At 39.6% G+C, this 15,969-nt stretch overlaps 1 protein-coding gene across 1 annotated transcript in view; it reads left to right on the forward strand.

Annotated features, from left to right (window-relative positions):
- rnf17 (ring finger protein 17) overlaps positions 1–15,969 on the forward strand; it is a 38,649-nt gene that overhangs the window by 8,807 nt on the left and 13,873 nt on the right. Inside the window, exons 11-26 of the mRNA XM_004573029.6 lie at positions 124–213; positions 381–542; positions 2,427–2,598; positions 2,792–2,933; positions 3,252–3,442; positions 3,579–3,708; positions 6,013–6,175; positions 7,256–7,371; positions 7,851–7,968; positions 8,067–8,184; positions 9,430–9,681; positions 13,194–13,341; positions 13,756–13,868; positions 14,250–14,340; positions 15,354–15,475; positions 15,747–15,933. Coding sequence (XP_004573086.2) covers positions 124–213; positions 381–542; positions 2,427–2,598; positions 2,792–2,933; positions 3,252–3,442; positions 3,579–3,708; positions 6,013–6,175; positions 7,256–7,371; positions 7,851–7,968; positions 8,067–8,184; positions 9,430–9,681; positions 13,194–13,341; positions 13,756–13,868; positions 14,250–14,340; positions 15,354–15,475; positions 15,747–15,933 — 2,315 coding nt within the window. The remainder of the gene's footprint in view (positions 1–123; positions 214–380; positions 543–2,426; positions 2,599–2,791; positions 2,934–3,251; positions 3,443–3,578; positions 3,709–6,012; positions 6,176–7,255; positions 7,372–7,850; positions 7,969–8,066; positions 8,185–9,429; positions 9,682–13,193; positions 13,342–13,755; positions 13,869–14,249; positions 14,341–15,353; positions 15,476–15,746; positions 15,934–15,969) is intronic.

Below are 15,969 nucleotides of genomic sequence, written 5' to 3' on the forward strand. Positions count from 1 at the left end.
GTGTGTTGCTTTGTTGTTAGTACATTCTTTACATTGATTTTCTTAAATGATGTTTGAGCCAAATAGAATCTTAAAATGGAGGCAAAAGAGAAGCTTTAATCTATTTTGAAATGTTTCCTGTAGCCCTCCCTCCAACTGGGCCTGAACTGGCCAGTGACAAACTAAGAATTAACAGGAGAAGAAAACATCAGTTCTCTGCTACTAAGAGAAGTGGTAAGGAATTGTTATATAGTGTTATATCGTTATAAAGATAAAGTCAATATAAGTAGATCAATAAGCATAATGTCAACCAGCAAAAAAACAGTTGTCCTACCACACATCATTTAAAATTAACTGGTACATGCTCTAAATTAGACAAACCATTTGTTGTCTGTTTTTAGCAGTCACACAGTGGGTGGTGGTAACCCACATTGTGAATCCAAGTCAGTTCTATGTCCAGTCTGTGGCTGAGAGGAGAGAAAGTGAGATCCTTTCAGACAAAATCAACCAACTCTGCAGTGGAGATGGTTGCAGCTTCACTGCAAAGGACACAGTGGAAACAGGTTTGTGTATGTGTGTGTGTGCACTTCGGTTTGTGTGAAAATTTTACATTTCAGTTTAAACATATTTGAGCGGTGCTATATTATAGTGTTTGTAATAATAGCAGTATAAATTTTTTACACGATATAAGAATGCCATATTGTTTTTCTATCACAATGCCATTTTACGTGCCTTAGTGCAAACAACAACAATATATGCTCAGACAGTAGTGTGGAGCTTATATAGGAGAGAGCAGCGTGTCAGGATTTATGAAGTGAATGGTTCATGAGAATACTTTTTAATCAAAGCTAGATAATGTAAATTGTTCCGTAAACTGTTAATGAGTTAAGGTAACAAAGTGGCATTGAATTTAATTGTGCTCCCTTGGAAAATGTTTGTACTGTAAGAATAAAAATGACTTGACAGTTAATGCAATAATTTAGGAATTTTGTAATTTGTGAACTAATTACTATTGGTTTGATATTGGGTGGAGAAAAATACATTGCAAATCATTTTATTATACTTCGGTGGTAAAAGACTAATGTCGTCACCCTGCCAGGAGAATGAACAGCTGGGAGAAAATTTGAGAACGAGGCAACATTGGATTTTCAAATTGGTACCATTAGTGCATCTCTTAAAAATCTTGGATGAGTTCAAATCTCAGTTAGTTCGACCTCAAGGTCGGAGGTCATCTGCATGTGATAACTCACGGAAGTCACCTAGGATTTTCAAATTTATGCCATCAATGCACCTACTAGTAGGCAGAGGGGTTGCACTGGCAGCTTTCAATATTTTTTTTTTATCTTGCTTCCTTGTTCCCTTTTTGATTATGCTTGAGTTTTCCATATACTGAGAATTAGGGCTGGGCCATATCATACCATTCACGGTAATACCGGTGTAATGTTGGGCAACGATAGGAAAATGAAATATCGCGATAGAATATGGGTAAAACACACATACGCATTGCCTTTGTTTACATACGCACATGGCGGCGATGCAGAATGAGAAGAGCAAAAGTGGATCGTTAAATGAAACGGATGAACCAGAATTGGTTTGTAAAAATGCTGCAACTTCAGTGGTGTGGAACTGGTTTGGCTTTCATCCGTCAGATACACAACAAAGCACTATTTTTGGTAGAGCATGCTAGCGGGCCGTCGTTATTACCGTGTTTTTTTTTTGTTTTTTTGGAAAATATGGCACACTTAAAATCAATCCTTTGATTTTTCTGAAAATTGACAGTGTCCTTTATAATCTCGTGTGCCTTATGTATGAATTCTGGTTGTGTTTACTGACCTGGAAACGATTTTATGTGCTACACGGCACTTGAAAATCTGTCAAATGTTTCAGTACAACTTTGCTAAGCTACGAAGCCGGACCGCTTGATGGATTGTCGGAGCATTACGGTTACCGTAATCAGGCGCCTCGCGGAGTGATACGTACTTCGCTTCAACATAATATTACCGTATTGTGTGTGTGTATAACCCGTTTTTAAGTTTTGTGGATATTATACATGGTTATGCTGAGGATATGTTGGCCAGTTTCCACTGGAAATGCCTTTTGGTTAAACTGTCGGCAAGGAATTTGCATTTGCACTGTTAATTTTTATATAACTTTAATGCACTTAAAAAAGCTTAAAAAAAAGCTGCTTGTTTAAGTGAAAATACATTGATGTTCTTCTTTTTTTTGGACTAATAAAGTTGTGGAGTTGTAAAGTATTTTGTCTAGTGTCAATTATATCATCAGTTATATCGTTATCGCAAATTTTCAAATGTATATCGTGATAAATATTTTTGGTCATATCGCCGTGCTCTACTGAGAATGCATCAAGCCATACTTTTAATTCAGAATGGCTATAGAAATCGTCATGTTTGTTTGTTTGTTTTCTTTGATTTACGGTTTCTCTGCAGAATCCTTGATCTGTGTAAAGTGGAACGAGGGCCACTGGTGTCGGGCTAGAGTGGTCGAAGTCTTGCAGAAAGGCTCTTTAGAGCCTGTGAAAACCTGTGCAGTCACCCAGCTGGCTAGTATCCGAGTTTTCTTCCTTGATCATGGACTCACAAAAAGCATCACCATAAATAGGTACACACACACGCACTGCAGTAAACGTAGAACCCCAATTCCCCCAAGAAACTGGGACATTGTAGAAGATTATTTTGACTCTGTGTGTTGTTCATTTCTTTTTCATCAGAGAAGTGGCACATAAGTATACTATGTTTGAAGTTGTCTGTTCTTAGCTTTAGTTAATTCTGTATTGTTTGGATGAATTTACCAGCGAAGACGAGGCTACTGAGGCTTCACTGAGTGCTGTGAACAACCAGCTGAGAAAAGTGGGTAGAGCCGTAAAAAATGACTTGGCTCACTTTGCCCCAATGGTCATCAGATGTTCACTCAAGGACCTGGTGCCTTATGATGTGGTAAGACTGCGGAAATTTATAGACGGATATAGAATTTGTATTTTGAAGAATACTTTCTTGGAAGGTCGATATAGTAAAAGCTCCTTTTTCTTAAGTTTCACGTGCCAGTATTTCAAAAAGTACAAGAAAGAACCTAAATATGCTTTTTATGAGATATTTCTAATGAAGGAAAACAGTGAGTGTTTATTATCATTATTATTATTAAAAGTTCTATTCCCAGTGAAAGATGATACTAGTTTTTCATTGCTTCTTGAAATGTTAGTTGTATTTTTTATTGTGGATAAATATTGTCTGTGTGTGTGTGTGTGTGTGGCACAGACAAAGGGCTGGAGTAAAGAGGCACAGGTTGAATTCCGCAATGTGGTTGGCTCTGCAGCAGTGGAGATGCGGCCTTTGGGTCAGGACCGAGAGTCTTTGTTGGTAGACCTGCGGAAAGCTCCCGTGGAACAGTTCAGCTCCAGTGTATTCCTCTCTATCAGAGAGTATCTTGTTTTCATTGAAGTAGCCAGGTACCCATAAATGTCATATAACCCAAACCCATAAGAATTAAATGTTATTCATTAGGACTGAATATAAATTTATTTTGAAGCTCTGTCACGAAAATGGCCTAAACTTGTCTATGTTTCCCCCAAAAACTGCTCATAGGTTTTATTCTCCAGTGACGCTGAGCAGGAAGCCTCTGCTGTACTACCCTCCTGTATATCCCAAGATTAACAGCGAGATCAGTGCTATGGTGTGCCATATCAACAACCCTGCTAACTTCTACATCAACCTGGTACTACACATGAACATGAATAAATATGTAATGTCCTCCAATTAATTCCAGATGCCAGCAATATAATTTAAATAAAAAAAATACACAAATTGCATTGCGTGGGGGGGGAAAAATTATTAGGGGTGCAACAATACACGTATCGATATTGAACCGTTCGATATGGTGCTTTCGGTTCGGTACGCATATGTATCGAACAATACAAAATTTTTTATTTATTTCATCAACTTTCTTCTGACGATGCTGTCTGTGTTGAGCGCTCAGTGGATCTGCACTGTTGGGTGCAGATCCACTGAGCGCAGCGCAAGCTAGCAAGACAGAAGCTAAGCCCGTTGCAACATGCCAACTGCCTCAACGCTACCCAAAATTGAACCTCCCCCACCCTCATTCAGATCTGGCCTTTGGACCTATTTTGGTTTTCATGTGAAGTATGACCCTGATGGTAAGCGCGTCATGGACAAAAGTAAAACAGTATGTTGGATGTGCCACGCAATGCTCAATAGCTAGGTTTCATTTGACGTAGACGTGACGTCGACGTAAAGCGCGAAATTTGACTGGCGGTCGGAAGTGAAAAAGATAAGCGCAAAATCACAGACAGACAGTACGCAAAATGCCTATGTCCTGTTGTGTTTACGGATGCTCCAGTAGGTCGACCAGAGAAACTGATAAACGGTATTTTAGGGTACCAAAAATAGCCCAACGAAGAGGAGAAAAATGGAAAATTCTAACCGAAAAACGTAGGAAAAAATGGATTTTAAATTTACGTTTACAGTCGGGAGGAGCAGAGTCTGCCAATGCCCGTGTCTGCAGCGACCACTTCGTCAGAGGTAATGTTATGTTTGCAAACGAACTTATTAGCATTAGGTTGTCGTTAAATTCTCGTTTACTTAGTGCTTTTAAGTTAGTAGTCTAATATTGACTTGATTGGGACTATAGGCTGCCCAAGTGCTTTGGATGACGAAGAGTCGGAGGACTGGGCTCCGACGGTCAATCTCGGCTACGAACGAAAACCCAGATCGGAATCAGTTCTCAAACGAGAGAAAAGAATGAAGCTTAAGGCAGAACAGCATCGATGTGCAGAGGCGATTTTGGATATGCAACAGACGGCTGAGAGCCCGGATTTGAGCCTAGTGACAGTGGAGAACAGGCTACTAACCCTGCCATACAATTGCAATGAGCTGCAATCACTTCTCCATCCTCCTTTGCAATTACCCAAGTCTTCAGAGGTGTCTCGTTAGACCGCTGAGAATGGTTTACCTTGAAACAAACAACTGTCACTCTAACGAAGTCCTAAGGATGTGGCATGTTTGTTGACGTTAAAGCCGCTACCGCTAACTGTTAGCGTGTTTAAGATAAAGCAATATAAGAACAAACACTCACCCTTGCAAACACCAAACTGTATCCATCACGGAGACGTTTTGTTCCAAGGTTGTGGACCCACCCGCTGACAAAAAAATTGTACGCCTCCAGACTCTTGAAAGCTTTCATTTGCTGCCTAGTGTAGTAAGAAGTCTGGAGGACCAAGTAGTTGGTGATATCCACAGCCTCGATAGTAGGCAAATCCTTTACTTCTGTGGTGTATTCGGACATTTTCAAAGAATACGGATCACGTCCGATATATTTTTTAACTATCTGTTTATATCTCTCCCGAGAAACGGGGTCTAAAGTTGCACAATAGCTGCTCTCCTGACTCTCCACAGTGTCCTCCATGTTTACTTCCGCCCTCCACTCAAAAATCGCGCTGCCTCCGCACGTCATCAGAACCACGTGACCGCAACCCAACTATTGGTGGGAACTAGTGTGTCAGCGCAGTTAGCTTGTTAACGTGTTGATGCCGCCCAGACCCACGCACGGGGCGATCCGCGGTAACTCATTAACAGAGATTTGCCACGTTATGGCGTTAATGTAATTTTAATGAGATTAACGCTGACAGAACTAGTGGGAACACAACGAATATGACTGCGCATATACGCCAACATCATCCTAGTGCAAAGACAAGTGGAAGCAGACCAAAACAACAAACACGCATGCTACAAACTTTACCCGAGTCATTTAGACAGCCGTTAGCACAGGATTCTCCTTATGGGGGACCTGATATGTTTAATATGCTGCTGAGAATATAGCCCAGAAGAAGCGGATAGTATAGCTTTTATTTTGGAAAGAGCCATTTCTCTGTAATAAACTCTCTTTTCCAAAGATGAGTGATTTTTCGATCAGATAGATTTATTTTATAGAGACAGAGATAGCATTTTGAATTTTTCCCACACTTATTGGTTAACTGAATCTATCTTCCAACATCGCCACCAGGTTGACAACATGGAGTTCATGTTGCTCTCAGCCAAGCTTCAAGAGTTCTACAATGATCTTGCATTGCTTGAAGAAGACAAGCTCAGCATCTACTGCCCTGTGATTGGACAATCCTGTGTTGCCCGTTTAGATGATAAGCTGTGGTACAGAGCTCAGGTGACAGGTAAGTGTGTGGGTGAGCATGTCAAAGATTGAATAAATGTTTTTACCTGTTTACCATACCTATTATTTAGCACTTCTTAGTGGTCTGATATAATAATGTAGTAGGAAGTAGTACTTTTCCCAATATCTCATTTGATATTACTGTGTTGCTTCCACAGTCCGCCTTCTAGAATGCAGGTTGCATTACCACACATTTGGTAAGAGAAGAGAGAGACCAATAAGTTTATGTCCCTCTTCTCAGCTGTACAAGTAAAATGGCAGAAAATCGTACTAAACCCTGTCCCACACAGCATTAAATTATTTGGGCTTTTGTAATCTGTAATTAGTGGACATAAGTGTTTGAAAAGCAGGTGAACAGATAAAATGGTGCTAAATCTACATTTTCTATTTTTCATAATTTGTTAAACAGCTGCATAGTTAAAACATGCACTGTTACAAGTTTTAAAAAAATGACAACTGAATGTTAATCAGAAAGACTTGTTTATTTAACAGCAGCAGCATTTTTGTTAGCAAAACAAAAACAATTCCGTGGTTCTCATCCTCGACTGGAGTTAATTTTGGTTAGGTTAAAACTTTGGAACTATTCGGTTGAGTCAGTAAGCATTTGGCTTTGTTAAAACAACGGAAACATTTACAGAAAATGATTATAAGTGTGCATGCTACTAGTTAAGGCTGTCGAGGTTGTGGGTTTTCATTTTAGGCTGTTGGTATTGGGGTTTGCCATGTAACATCATGCAAAAATGACTCAAGATTGATCTCACATTGGATGTGTTCTAAGCATCGGTTGCTACAGGAAAATGGCTGGCAGTGGTTTCTGGCTCTTCCTTAGTTGCATAGAAAATGCTGCACCAAAGACTTGTGATTCTTTGGTTGTTAGCAGATTGCCATGCAATTTTTCAGGCTGCAAATACTTGTTATCGACTAGCAGAACCATTGTTTTCTCATGAAGATATTTCTTCATACATAATTTTTTTTTCCACTTAATCTTCAACCTTTTCTTAAACCTTTGTTCAGCAAAACATTTTTATTTATTTTTTTGCTGTACACTATTGTAACTGTTTGTCTGTGTGTGTCTGTGTAGGGCATCCAGGAGGAAGAAAAGTGGAGGTTCAGTTTGTTGACTTAGGCAACAGGAAAATCTTGTCAGTCAGCGACTTGAGGAAGATCAAAGATGAGTTCTTTGCCCTTCCTGCAAGGGTGAGACCACAGAATTTTATGTATTTTTTGTTTTTTAATTATTATTCATTATCGGAATTTATTGCATGTAAACAGAATCTACAGTATCTGTAAGTTGTGAGCAAAAGTAACATACCTAAAAATCATCCAGTAAAATGAGTTCATTTCTTGACTCCAGTTCAGTTCAATTAAAATGGTCTAACATGAGGGTGTGTGCTCACTCCTTGATAAGGTTGAAAGTTATCAGTGTTTCCCACATATAGAGTTTAGTTATAATAATAATAATAATAATAATAATAATAATGGATTGCATTTATATAGCGCTTTTCGAGACCCTCAAAGCGCTTTGGGTGGGCTGGTCTGGTGTATTTGCCACCTTATTTTGGCATTTTGTTTAATATTTTATCATAAAATGAAAATGTACGTGTATTTGTTTATATTGTGTTAAAATTTTGAATAGCGTTGGGTTAAGTCAACAGGAAATGACTTCCTGTGTGCAGGCAATCAACTGCTGTTTGTCTGATGTGATTCCTGTGGATGGAGAGTCTTGGACCGATGCGTGTACTAACAGATTCATCAGCCTAGCCAACCAAAAACTGGTTACTATTATAGCTACAGGTACTGTTAATTGAAGTGTAAAACATAAGTTCCTCTGTAAACATAGCACACAAAAAAGCCATTTATGTCATCTTTTGTTGTGTGTATGCTCCTTCCAGGACAAGGCCCTAAGTCTGAGCCTCTCCCAGTCAAACTGTTTCAAGGTGAAGTGAATGAGCCACTAACCAGCATTGCTGAACTGCTGGTCAAAGAGGAGCTGGCCTGCTTCAAAGAGAGGTTAGTTCTCCCAAGTTTGATATAGAACTTGCAATAGAAAGTGTTCATGATAAATAAGGGCATTCATTTGATTAGCGGGTAAATGTTTCCAACAAATTGCTCATAATGAAATGATTGTAAACTTAGAATTAATCAATTAAAAATGGGTACTGGGTAGTCGAAGCTGCCATGTTAACCCAAATCTTGAATACAGTGGCTTAGATGGACATCACCATTGCCCCTAATCATGGCTCATGTATGTGGCTACAGACCAGCCACATAGCACGCCAAAGGCAGAGAAAAAGAGAGCTTGTAGACATTCACTTGCTGTGGAAGCAGATTTTAATTAGAGATATGAGGGATCTATGTTTTACCATCTGAGAAGGGGCGCCCTTCACCAAAGAAGTGAAAAGGAAAAGAGGCAATGTTACCAGTATCTGGATATAAGGTTATCCTCTTCCTCCTCACCTCTAGCCTCATCTCATGACCTAACGTCAGAAAAGTTCCATAAATATGCAAATTTATTCCTGATATTGTCTCAATTACTTCATGTCAGCAGAATAAACATGTCTCTCCTATCTCTGTGCAACTGACAATGAGGTATAACTATAGCTGGTTAGAAGCTAACATTATGCAAGCTAAAGGTCACACTTCTCATCATTACATTCTCACACCGCATTAGAGTTTATTCGCTTTCAGTCCAACAACTTTAGATCAAGTTCAAAGAAAGTTTCAGTAACTCCGGCTAAAACTATCAGTAAACGTTACAGTTCTTTGCTGGAGTTCAGGATATCATCAGCAACTCACCTCAGTATTGCTGTTATTGGACAGAGGTGAGCTGCACAGACTCGTTGACTCACCCCGGGCTCTTCTCACAAAGTTTTATAGCCTCCCCCACAGTAAATAGACATGAACACATATTGGCAGATGCGAGGTAAACAGGGGACTGACATTCAACATTCACTAAAGATGAACAGCAGCCACCGTAGCTAGGATTATGTTCTTGAGTTCGGAGGGGTAAGAAAACAAACTCAATTAACTGCAGTCAAATGATGCAGTATTTTTCATGCTCTAACTTTAAGAATTTAATGTATCTTGTGCTTGTTGTGCCTCTTTATTTATATTTTTTTTGGGGGGTGGGGGGGTTTGTTCTTTGTTTTGTTCCTTACAATCAATCATTGCACTTTTCTGCCAATTTAATGTACATTGTTTCCAGTTCACTTAATTTTCTTCTGTCACTGTCCACTTACGTCCCTTCTGATGTAGCCTGAACCCTAAGAATGCCTGGCCCTCTGGTGATGATTCAGCCATATGGGACCCTCCACTTGAGGTTGGATTAGCAACAGGGCTAGTTGATGTCCCAGACCAAATAATCTCTGGAAACCAAAAAGAGGACCCAATTGAGCCTCAGCTGAAGCTCCCTGCCCAACTCAAAGACCTGAAAGTGAGAGTCTGCCATGTCAACTCTCCAAGCAGCTTCTATGTCCGCTTCGCCCAGTACGACTCTCAGTTCAAAAGGTCAGCTTTGAAAAAGCAAGACGGTCATTATGATTATATCATTTTCTTGAATGAAATATTTATACAGATAGGTCATTCATCCAAGAATTATCTGTACTTTTCTATACTCATACAAGAGTATGAGTATAGAAAAGTACAGATAATTTTTTTTTTTTTTTGCCTGTCCCGTTTGGTTCTTTTGCCATCAGAATTATTGTCTAAAGGCGAAGAAAGATACCCAACGGATTTACTTTACCAAATTGACCATCCCAGACTTGCCGTAATGGTCTATTTGATTCACCTTTTATTTCTATACTCATACTCAAAATGCTCATTCTTTACTACTTAGTCCTGTTAGCAGTTATTAGTACAATACAAATAAAACAAAGTACTACATTTGTCATCAGGTTGAGGGCACTAATTATACAGCAATAAAAGGGAATATAAGAACAAAGTTACTAAGAACAGATATAGCTAAAAGATGAAGTACATAAATGAAATATTGAACCACATATAAAATGGGGACACTAACTACAGTGGGGCAAAAAAGTATTTAGTCAGCCACCGATTGTGCAAGTTCCCCCACTTAAAATGATGACAGAGGTCAGTAATTTGCACCGGAGGTACACTTCAACTGTGAGAGACAGAATGTGAAAAAAAAATCCATGAATTCACATGGTAGGATTTGTAAAGAATTTATTCGTAAATTAGGGTGGAAAATAAGTATTTGGTCACCTCAAACAAGGAAAATCTCTGGCTCTCACAGGCCTGTAACGTCTTCTGTAAGAAGCTTTTCTGTCCCCCACTCGTTACCTGTATGAATGGCACCTGTTTGAACTCATCATCTGTATAAAAGACACCTGTCCACAGCCTCAAACAGTCAGACTCCAAACTCCGCCATGGCCAAGACCAAAGAGCTTTCGAAGGACATCAGGAAAAGTATTGTAGACCTGCACCAGACTGGGAAGAGTAAATCTACAATAGGCAAGCAGCTTGGTGTGAAAAAATCAACTGTGGGAGCAATCATCAGAAAATGGAAGACATACAAGACCACTGATAATCTCCCTCGATCTGGGGCTCCACGCAAGATCTCATCCCGTGGGGTCAAAATGATCATGAGAACGGTGAGCAAAGATCCCAGAACCACACGGGGGGACCTGGTGAATGACCTGCAGAGAGCTGGGACCAAAGTAACAAAGGTCACCATCAGTAACACACTACAACGGCAGGGAATCAAATCCCGCAGTGCCAGACGTGTTCCGCTGCTGAAGCCAGTGCATGTCCAGGCCCGTCTGAAGTTTGCCAGAGAGCACATGGATGATACAGCAGAGGATTGGGAGAATGTCATGTGGTCAGATGAAACCAAAGTAGAACTTTGTGGTATAAACTCAACTCGTCGTGTTTGGAGGAAGAAGAATACTGAGTTGCATCCCAAGAACACCATACCTACTGTGAAGCATGGGGGTGGAAACATCATGCTATGGGGCTGTTTTTCTGCCAAGGGGACAGGACGACTGATCCGTGTTAAGGACAGAATGAATGGGGCCATGTATCGTGAGATTTTGAGCCAAAACCTCCTTCCATCAGTGAGAACTTTGAAGATGAAACGAGGCTGGGTCTTCCAACACGACAATGATCCAAAACACACCGCCCGGGCAACAAAGGAGTGGCTCCGTAAGAAGCATTTGAAAGTCCTGGAGTGGCCTAGCCAGTCTCCAGACCTCAACCCCATAGAAAATCTGTGGCGGGAGTTGAAAGTCCGTGTTGCTCGGCGACAGCCCCAAAACATCACTGCTCTCGAGAAGATCTGCATGGAGGAATGGGCCAAAATACCAGCTACTGTGTGTGCAAACCTGGTAAAGACCTATAGTAAACGTTTGACCTCTGTTATTGCCAACAAAGGTTATGTTACAAAGTATTGAGTTGTATTTTTGTTATTGACCAAATACTTATTTTCCACCGTGATTTACAAATAAATTCTTTACAAGTCCTACCATGTGGATTCATGGATTTTTTTTTTCACATTCTGTCTCTCACAGTTGAAGTGTACCTCTGGTGCAAATTACTGACCTCTGTCATCATTTTAGGTGGGGGAACTTGCACAATTGGTGGCTGACTAAATACTTTTTTGCCCCACTGTAGATGGAAAAGCTATGTTGAATAAGTGAGTTTTTAAATGGGATTTAAAAGATAAAATGGAGTCTGACGCATGGATAGCAATGGGAAGGTTGTTCCACAGATTAGGTGCAACCAGGGCAAAAGCGCGGTCACCCCTAGATTTAAGTCTGGATCTAGGCTGAGCCAATTAGTATCTTGACAAGTAATTTAGGTTGTAGATTAATTAGATTTAGCTGTTTTATTGTATGATAGGTTGGCTGGCTGACTTAGATTAGATTAGATTAGATAGAACTTTATTAATCCCTCGGGTGGGTTCCTCTGGGAAATTCGATTTCCAAAAAAGCACAGCACCGACAGAAGTTACAGAGTTACAGAATATTATATATATATATATACACACACACACACACACACACACACACACACACACACACACACGTATATAAATACAGAGACAATATAAATTAAATATACGAAGGGGATAAATAGAATAAATAGGAATAAAAAATAAAAATACAAGTGAATTGCACATTTCAAGTATTGAGGTCTATTGCACTGTTGACTATTTACAAAAGTATTGCACAAAAGGTATTGCACAGTGAGGTGAAGAGGCACTACAGCTTAGTTGTTCCCCCCTCCTTTGTCCTCCTGTTTCCCCTCCCTCTCCCCTCCAGAGAGGAGTTAAACAGTCTGATGGCGTGTGGGACAAAGGAGACTTGAAATGCAAGTCAAGAACTGAACTGGGTTTTTTTGTTTTGTTTTGTTTTTTCCTCCCTCTTCTTATTGAGCACCAACACACAAATCACAACATATAAAGCAGTTGGTTGTTACTCCCATAATATAATACTGTGTAAATGTTTTGACCCTCTTCTTGTTTCTTTCTATTTTACTTCCAGACATTCTTGTCATTTTTAAGTGGTCTTGGGTTCTCCAGTCCGCTCTTTGTACCTTATCATTTTCATTGTAATGTTTTTTGCTTAAAACTGATCTCTGAATCATTCAAGCATTAAAAAAATGGCCAACTCAAGGCATGAAAAGCAAATAATTAATTTTAAATTGTATCAGAACTTTTATAGTAGCAGCCAAAACACATCGTTTGTTCCATTTCTTTAGTTGGATGTATGAAAAACACTAAAGATGTAATACTATTTTTGCACAATCATGTTTTTTCAAATAGTCGACAGATATAAATAGAAAATTAATAGAATTAATATTAATAGAAAAATTGACATATCTTGCCATTGTGTGCAGCATGTTCATTTAAAAATTGAGGAAACTGTGTGGAGGAAAAAAGAACAGGTGTTGGGCCTCAAGGCACTTTATGTTGTAAATTCATAAAGTTACTCTACAGTTGTTAAGGAGGTCCTGACACCCCTTTGGAGTTATATATACTGTCATGTTGCTTGTTTTTTCAGGATATGTGAACTGGTAAAGCAGGAGTGTGCACGAATAGAGCCCCAGGATGTGGAATGGAAGGCAGACATGTACTGTGCTGCACTCTTCAATGGAGTTTGGGAGAGAGCACAGATATGCTCTGACGTCACATCTAGCGACAGTGCAGAGGTAAAACAAGTGTTGCTCCCAAAAAACACCATCAAACTATTTTCTTTTAATCCAAGAGTTAAATGGCACTGAAAGTCAGTATTATATGTAAATAATCTTTTTTTTTAAATCCAACAAACTGCATGTTGGCAGAGATGTATATCATTTGCAGTTGAATATAATAGTAACTGTAGCTTGATACTTTCAGATAATAAAGATTTGTTGATTTTTTTAATTTATTTATTTTTTAATGGGAAGGTTGTAGGACTCCTCTGATTTACATTGTTATGCATGACTTTTTCTGTTACCTCTAAGGGTGCAAAATGAGGTCAAACCATTGATTCATAACAGCTGTCCAGACATACTAGAATTTCTCTTTAAATGCATAATTATAGCATTATCAACACTGATTATGTCTTTGCTGGCTGGTACCAGGTGAGACTGTGTGATCACGGAAAGATGATGAAGATCGATGTCAGTAACCTGCGACCGTTGCCATCTTCCTTGATTGGCTCCCTAGCACTTGAGTGCACTCTTAACGACATCAGGTTACACACACACAGACACTCACAGAGTTTAATTACAAACAAGGACACGTATAATATATTTGCCAATAAGAAGTAGGGCCAGGTTGTTTAATTTAAATGTAATGTCACAGTATGACAATTTGACAGTAGTAATAATAATAATAATCATAGTAGTTATGTTAACCAGTAAACCTCTGATTTTTTAAAGTTTTTAATCAGTTAATGTGCTGTTACAGTTTTGTGATGGTGTATATAGATGTGTCCCCATTAGTTTTACTATAATGTGACAGCTTGATTTTGCTGCCATACAGTTTCAGTACTCTGGTTTGGATAAAAGGTGTACTACTCCAGTTTGTGTTTCTTTCTCACTTTTTCTTTTTATTTGCTCTTTGTCCCTTTTAGGCCCACGGGAGGCCGATCTACCTGGACAAATACAGCCTGTGACTCATTCTCCTACTACTTGACAGGAGCCTCGGCTGTTATGACGATCAAGGTCTTCCTGTCTTTTCCACCCGTTATCGCCCTGTCACTACCCGATCCGTACCGGAAACCCGATCGGTACCCCGCATGCGCAAATCTTACGTCACTTCCTCTCTTTGCCAACATTGCAACATTCAATACGTTTGAATGATACGGTTAGCGCCCAGTTAGCTCCTAGCATTTCTCGGCAGCTCTGCCTCCTTTTCGACTACCAGGACATTTAAACAATGAATAATCCGTATCCGCAACAAATTTTTGCTTTTCTCCTCAACAGAAAGTGTTCCCCGATTGAACAACAGCGCCGTAAAATAAGAAGAATGGTGCCTAATGACAGAGTTAATAATACAGACTTTATAATATGTCACGTGAAGATTCAGCAGCCAGATGAAGTGTTTACTGGCAATTGACAGTGATAGCGGACATTATCATCACTTTTCCAACAATCCTCTCCACACAGACAAGCATAAACACACTCGATTATCACTAAATCAAATTTAACACACGTTTGTAATGACGCTAATTCAGTTTACAATAGGGTTCATTCGCTCAGTCAGCAGGTGGCGGTATCCTCGTACACTGGGGAGTACACTGCCATTAAACGAACAGAAGAAGAAGAAAACCCCTGCACATGCGCGGTACGGATCGGGTAGACCCGATTTGTACGGTCTGACTTTGCACATGCGCAGTAAGGATCGGGAGTCCCGATCTGTCACTATCTTTTAATTTTTTTATTTTTGTCTACATTATATTAAATGTTTCATTATCGGAAACATGTTAAGAGATACTTGTTATTCTTAACATCTTAACAGATACTCTGACCTGTAACTATCGTAAAATGCTTCGACCGGAAGTAGACACCTTTCACGCATGCGGGGTACCGATCGGGTTTCCGGTACGGATCGGGTAGTGACACGCCCAGTTTCTTTCTACTTTGATTTTTGCCTGTTTTTTTGGGTGGGGGTGTTTGTTTGTTTGTTTTTCTGCTTTTCAAAGTATGTTTCTCTCTACTACTTTCTCATTTTCAAGGAGTTAACAGATGAGCGTCCAGTACCTGTCACTTTGTTCTGCTCCAATAGAATGGGAGAGTTTATCAGCATTGCAGATTTTCTGGTTAGTGAAGGCCTCGCGCTCAGGCAAAGAAAACCAAGGTGTGTGAGTGCATGTTCCACATGCATTGTGGGGTCAGGTGTGTTGGTGTGCACAGGCTTATTCTCCTTCTCCAAATAATCTCTCTTAACCTCTTCTGAATCCCTGTACTTCTGGTAGACATTGCAAAACATCAGAAATATTGTAAATATAAGAAAACCAGACACAGCAGAGTTTATTTATTTATTTTATAACCACTAGTTGATATTCCAGTTTAAGCAAATGTTTCTAATGTATATCCTGTCTTTTGTTTGTGGCTTTGCCCTGTTGCAGCAATATTAATGTTCAGCAACCCAAAGACATGGATCCACCATCTACAGTGAGAGAGGTACAAAACAAGAGTGAGACAGAAACCAGTTCCCCATCTGTTCCTGTTATTTCCTTCCCCTTCCAGTCATCCACTGTCAGTGGTCACATGCCTCCAAAACCAGCCCCTCGCTCCATTATGACAGCTGAGAAGGTGATTATGCACACACCAAGATTTTGTGTTATAAAA

Source organism: Maylandia zebra, linkage group LG16 (genome assembly GCF_041146795.1).
Source record: "Maylandia zebra isolate NMK-2024a linkage group LG16, Mzebra_GT3a, whole genome shotgun sequence".
NCBI classification, from domain to species: Eukaryota; Metazoa; Chordata; class Actinopteri; order Cichliformes; family Cichlidae; genus Maylandia; species Maylandia zebra.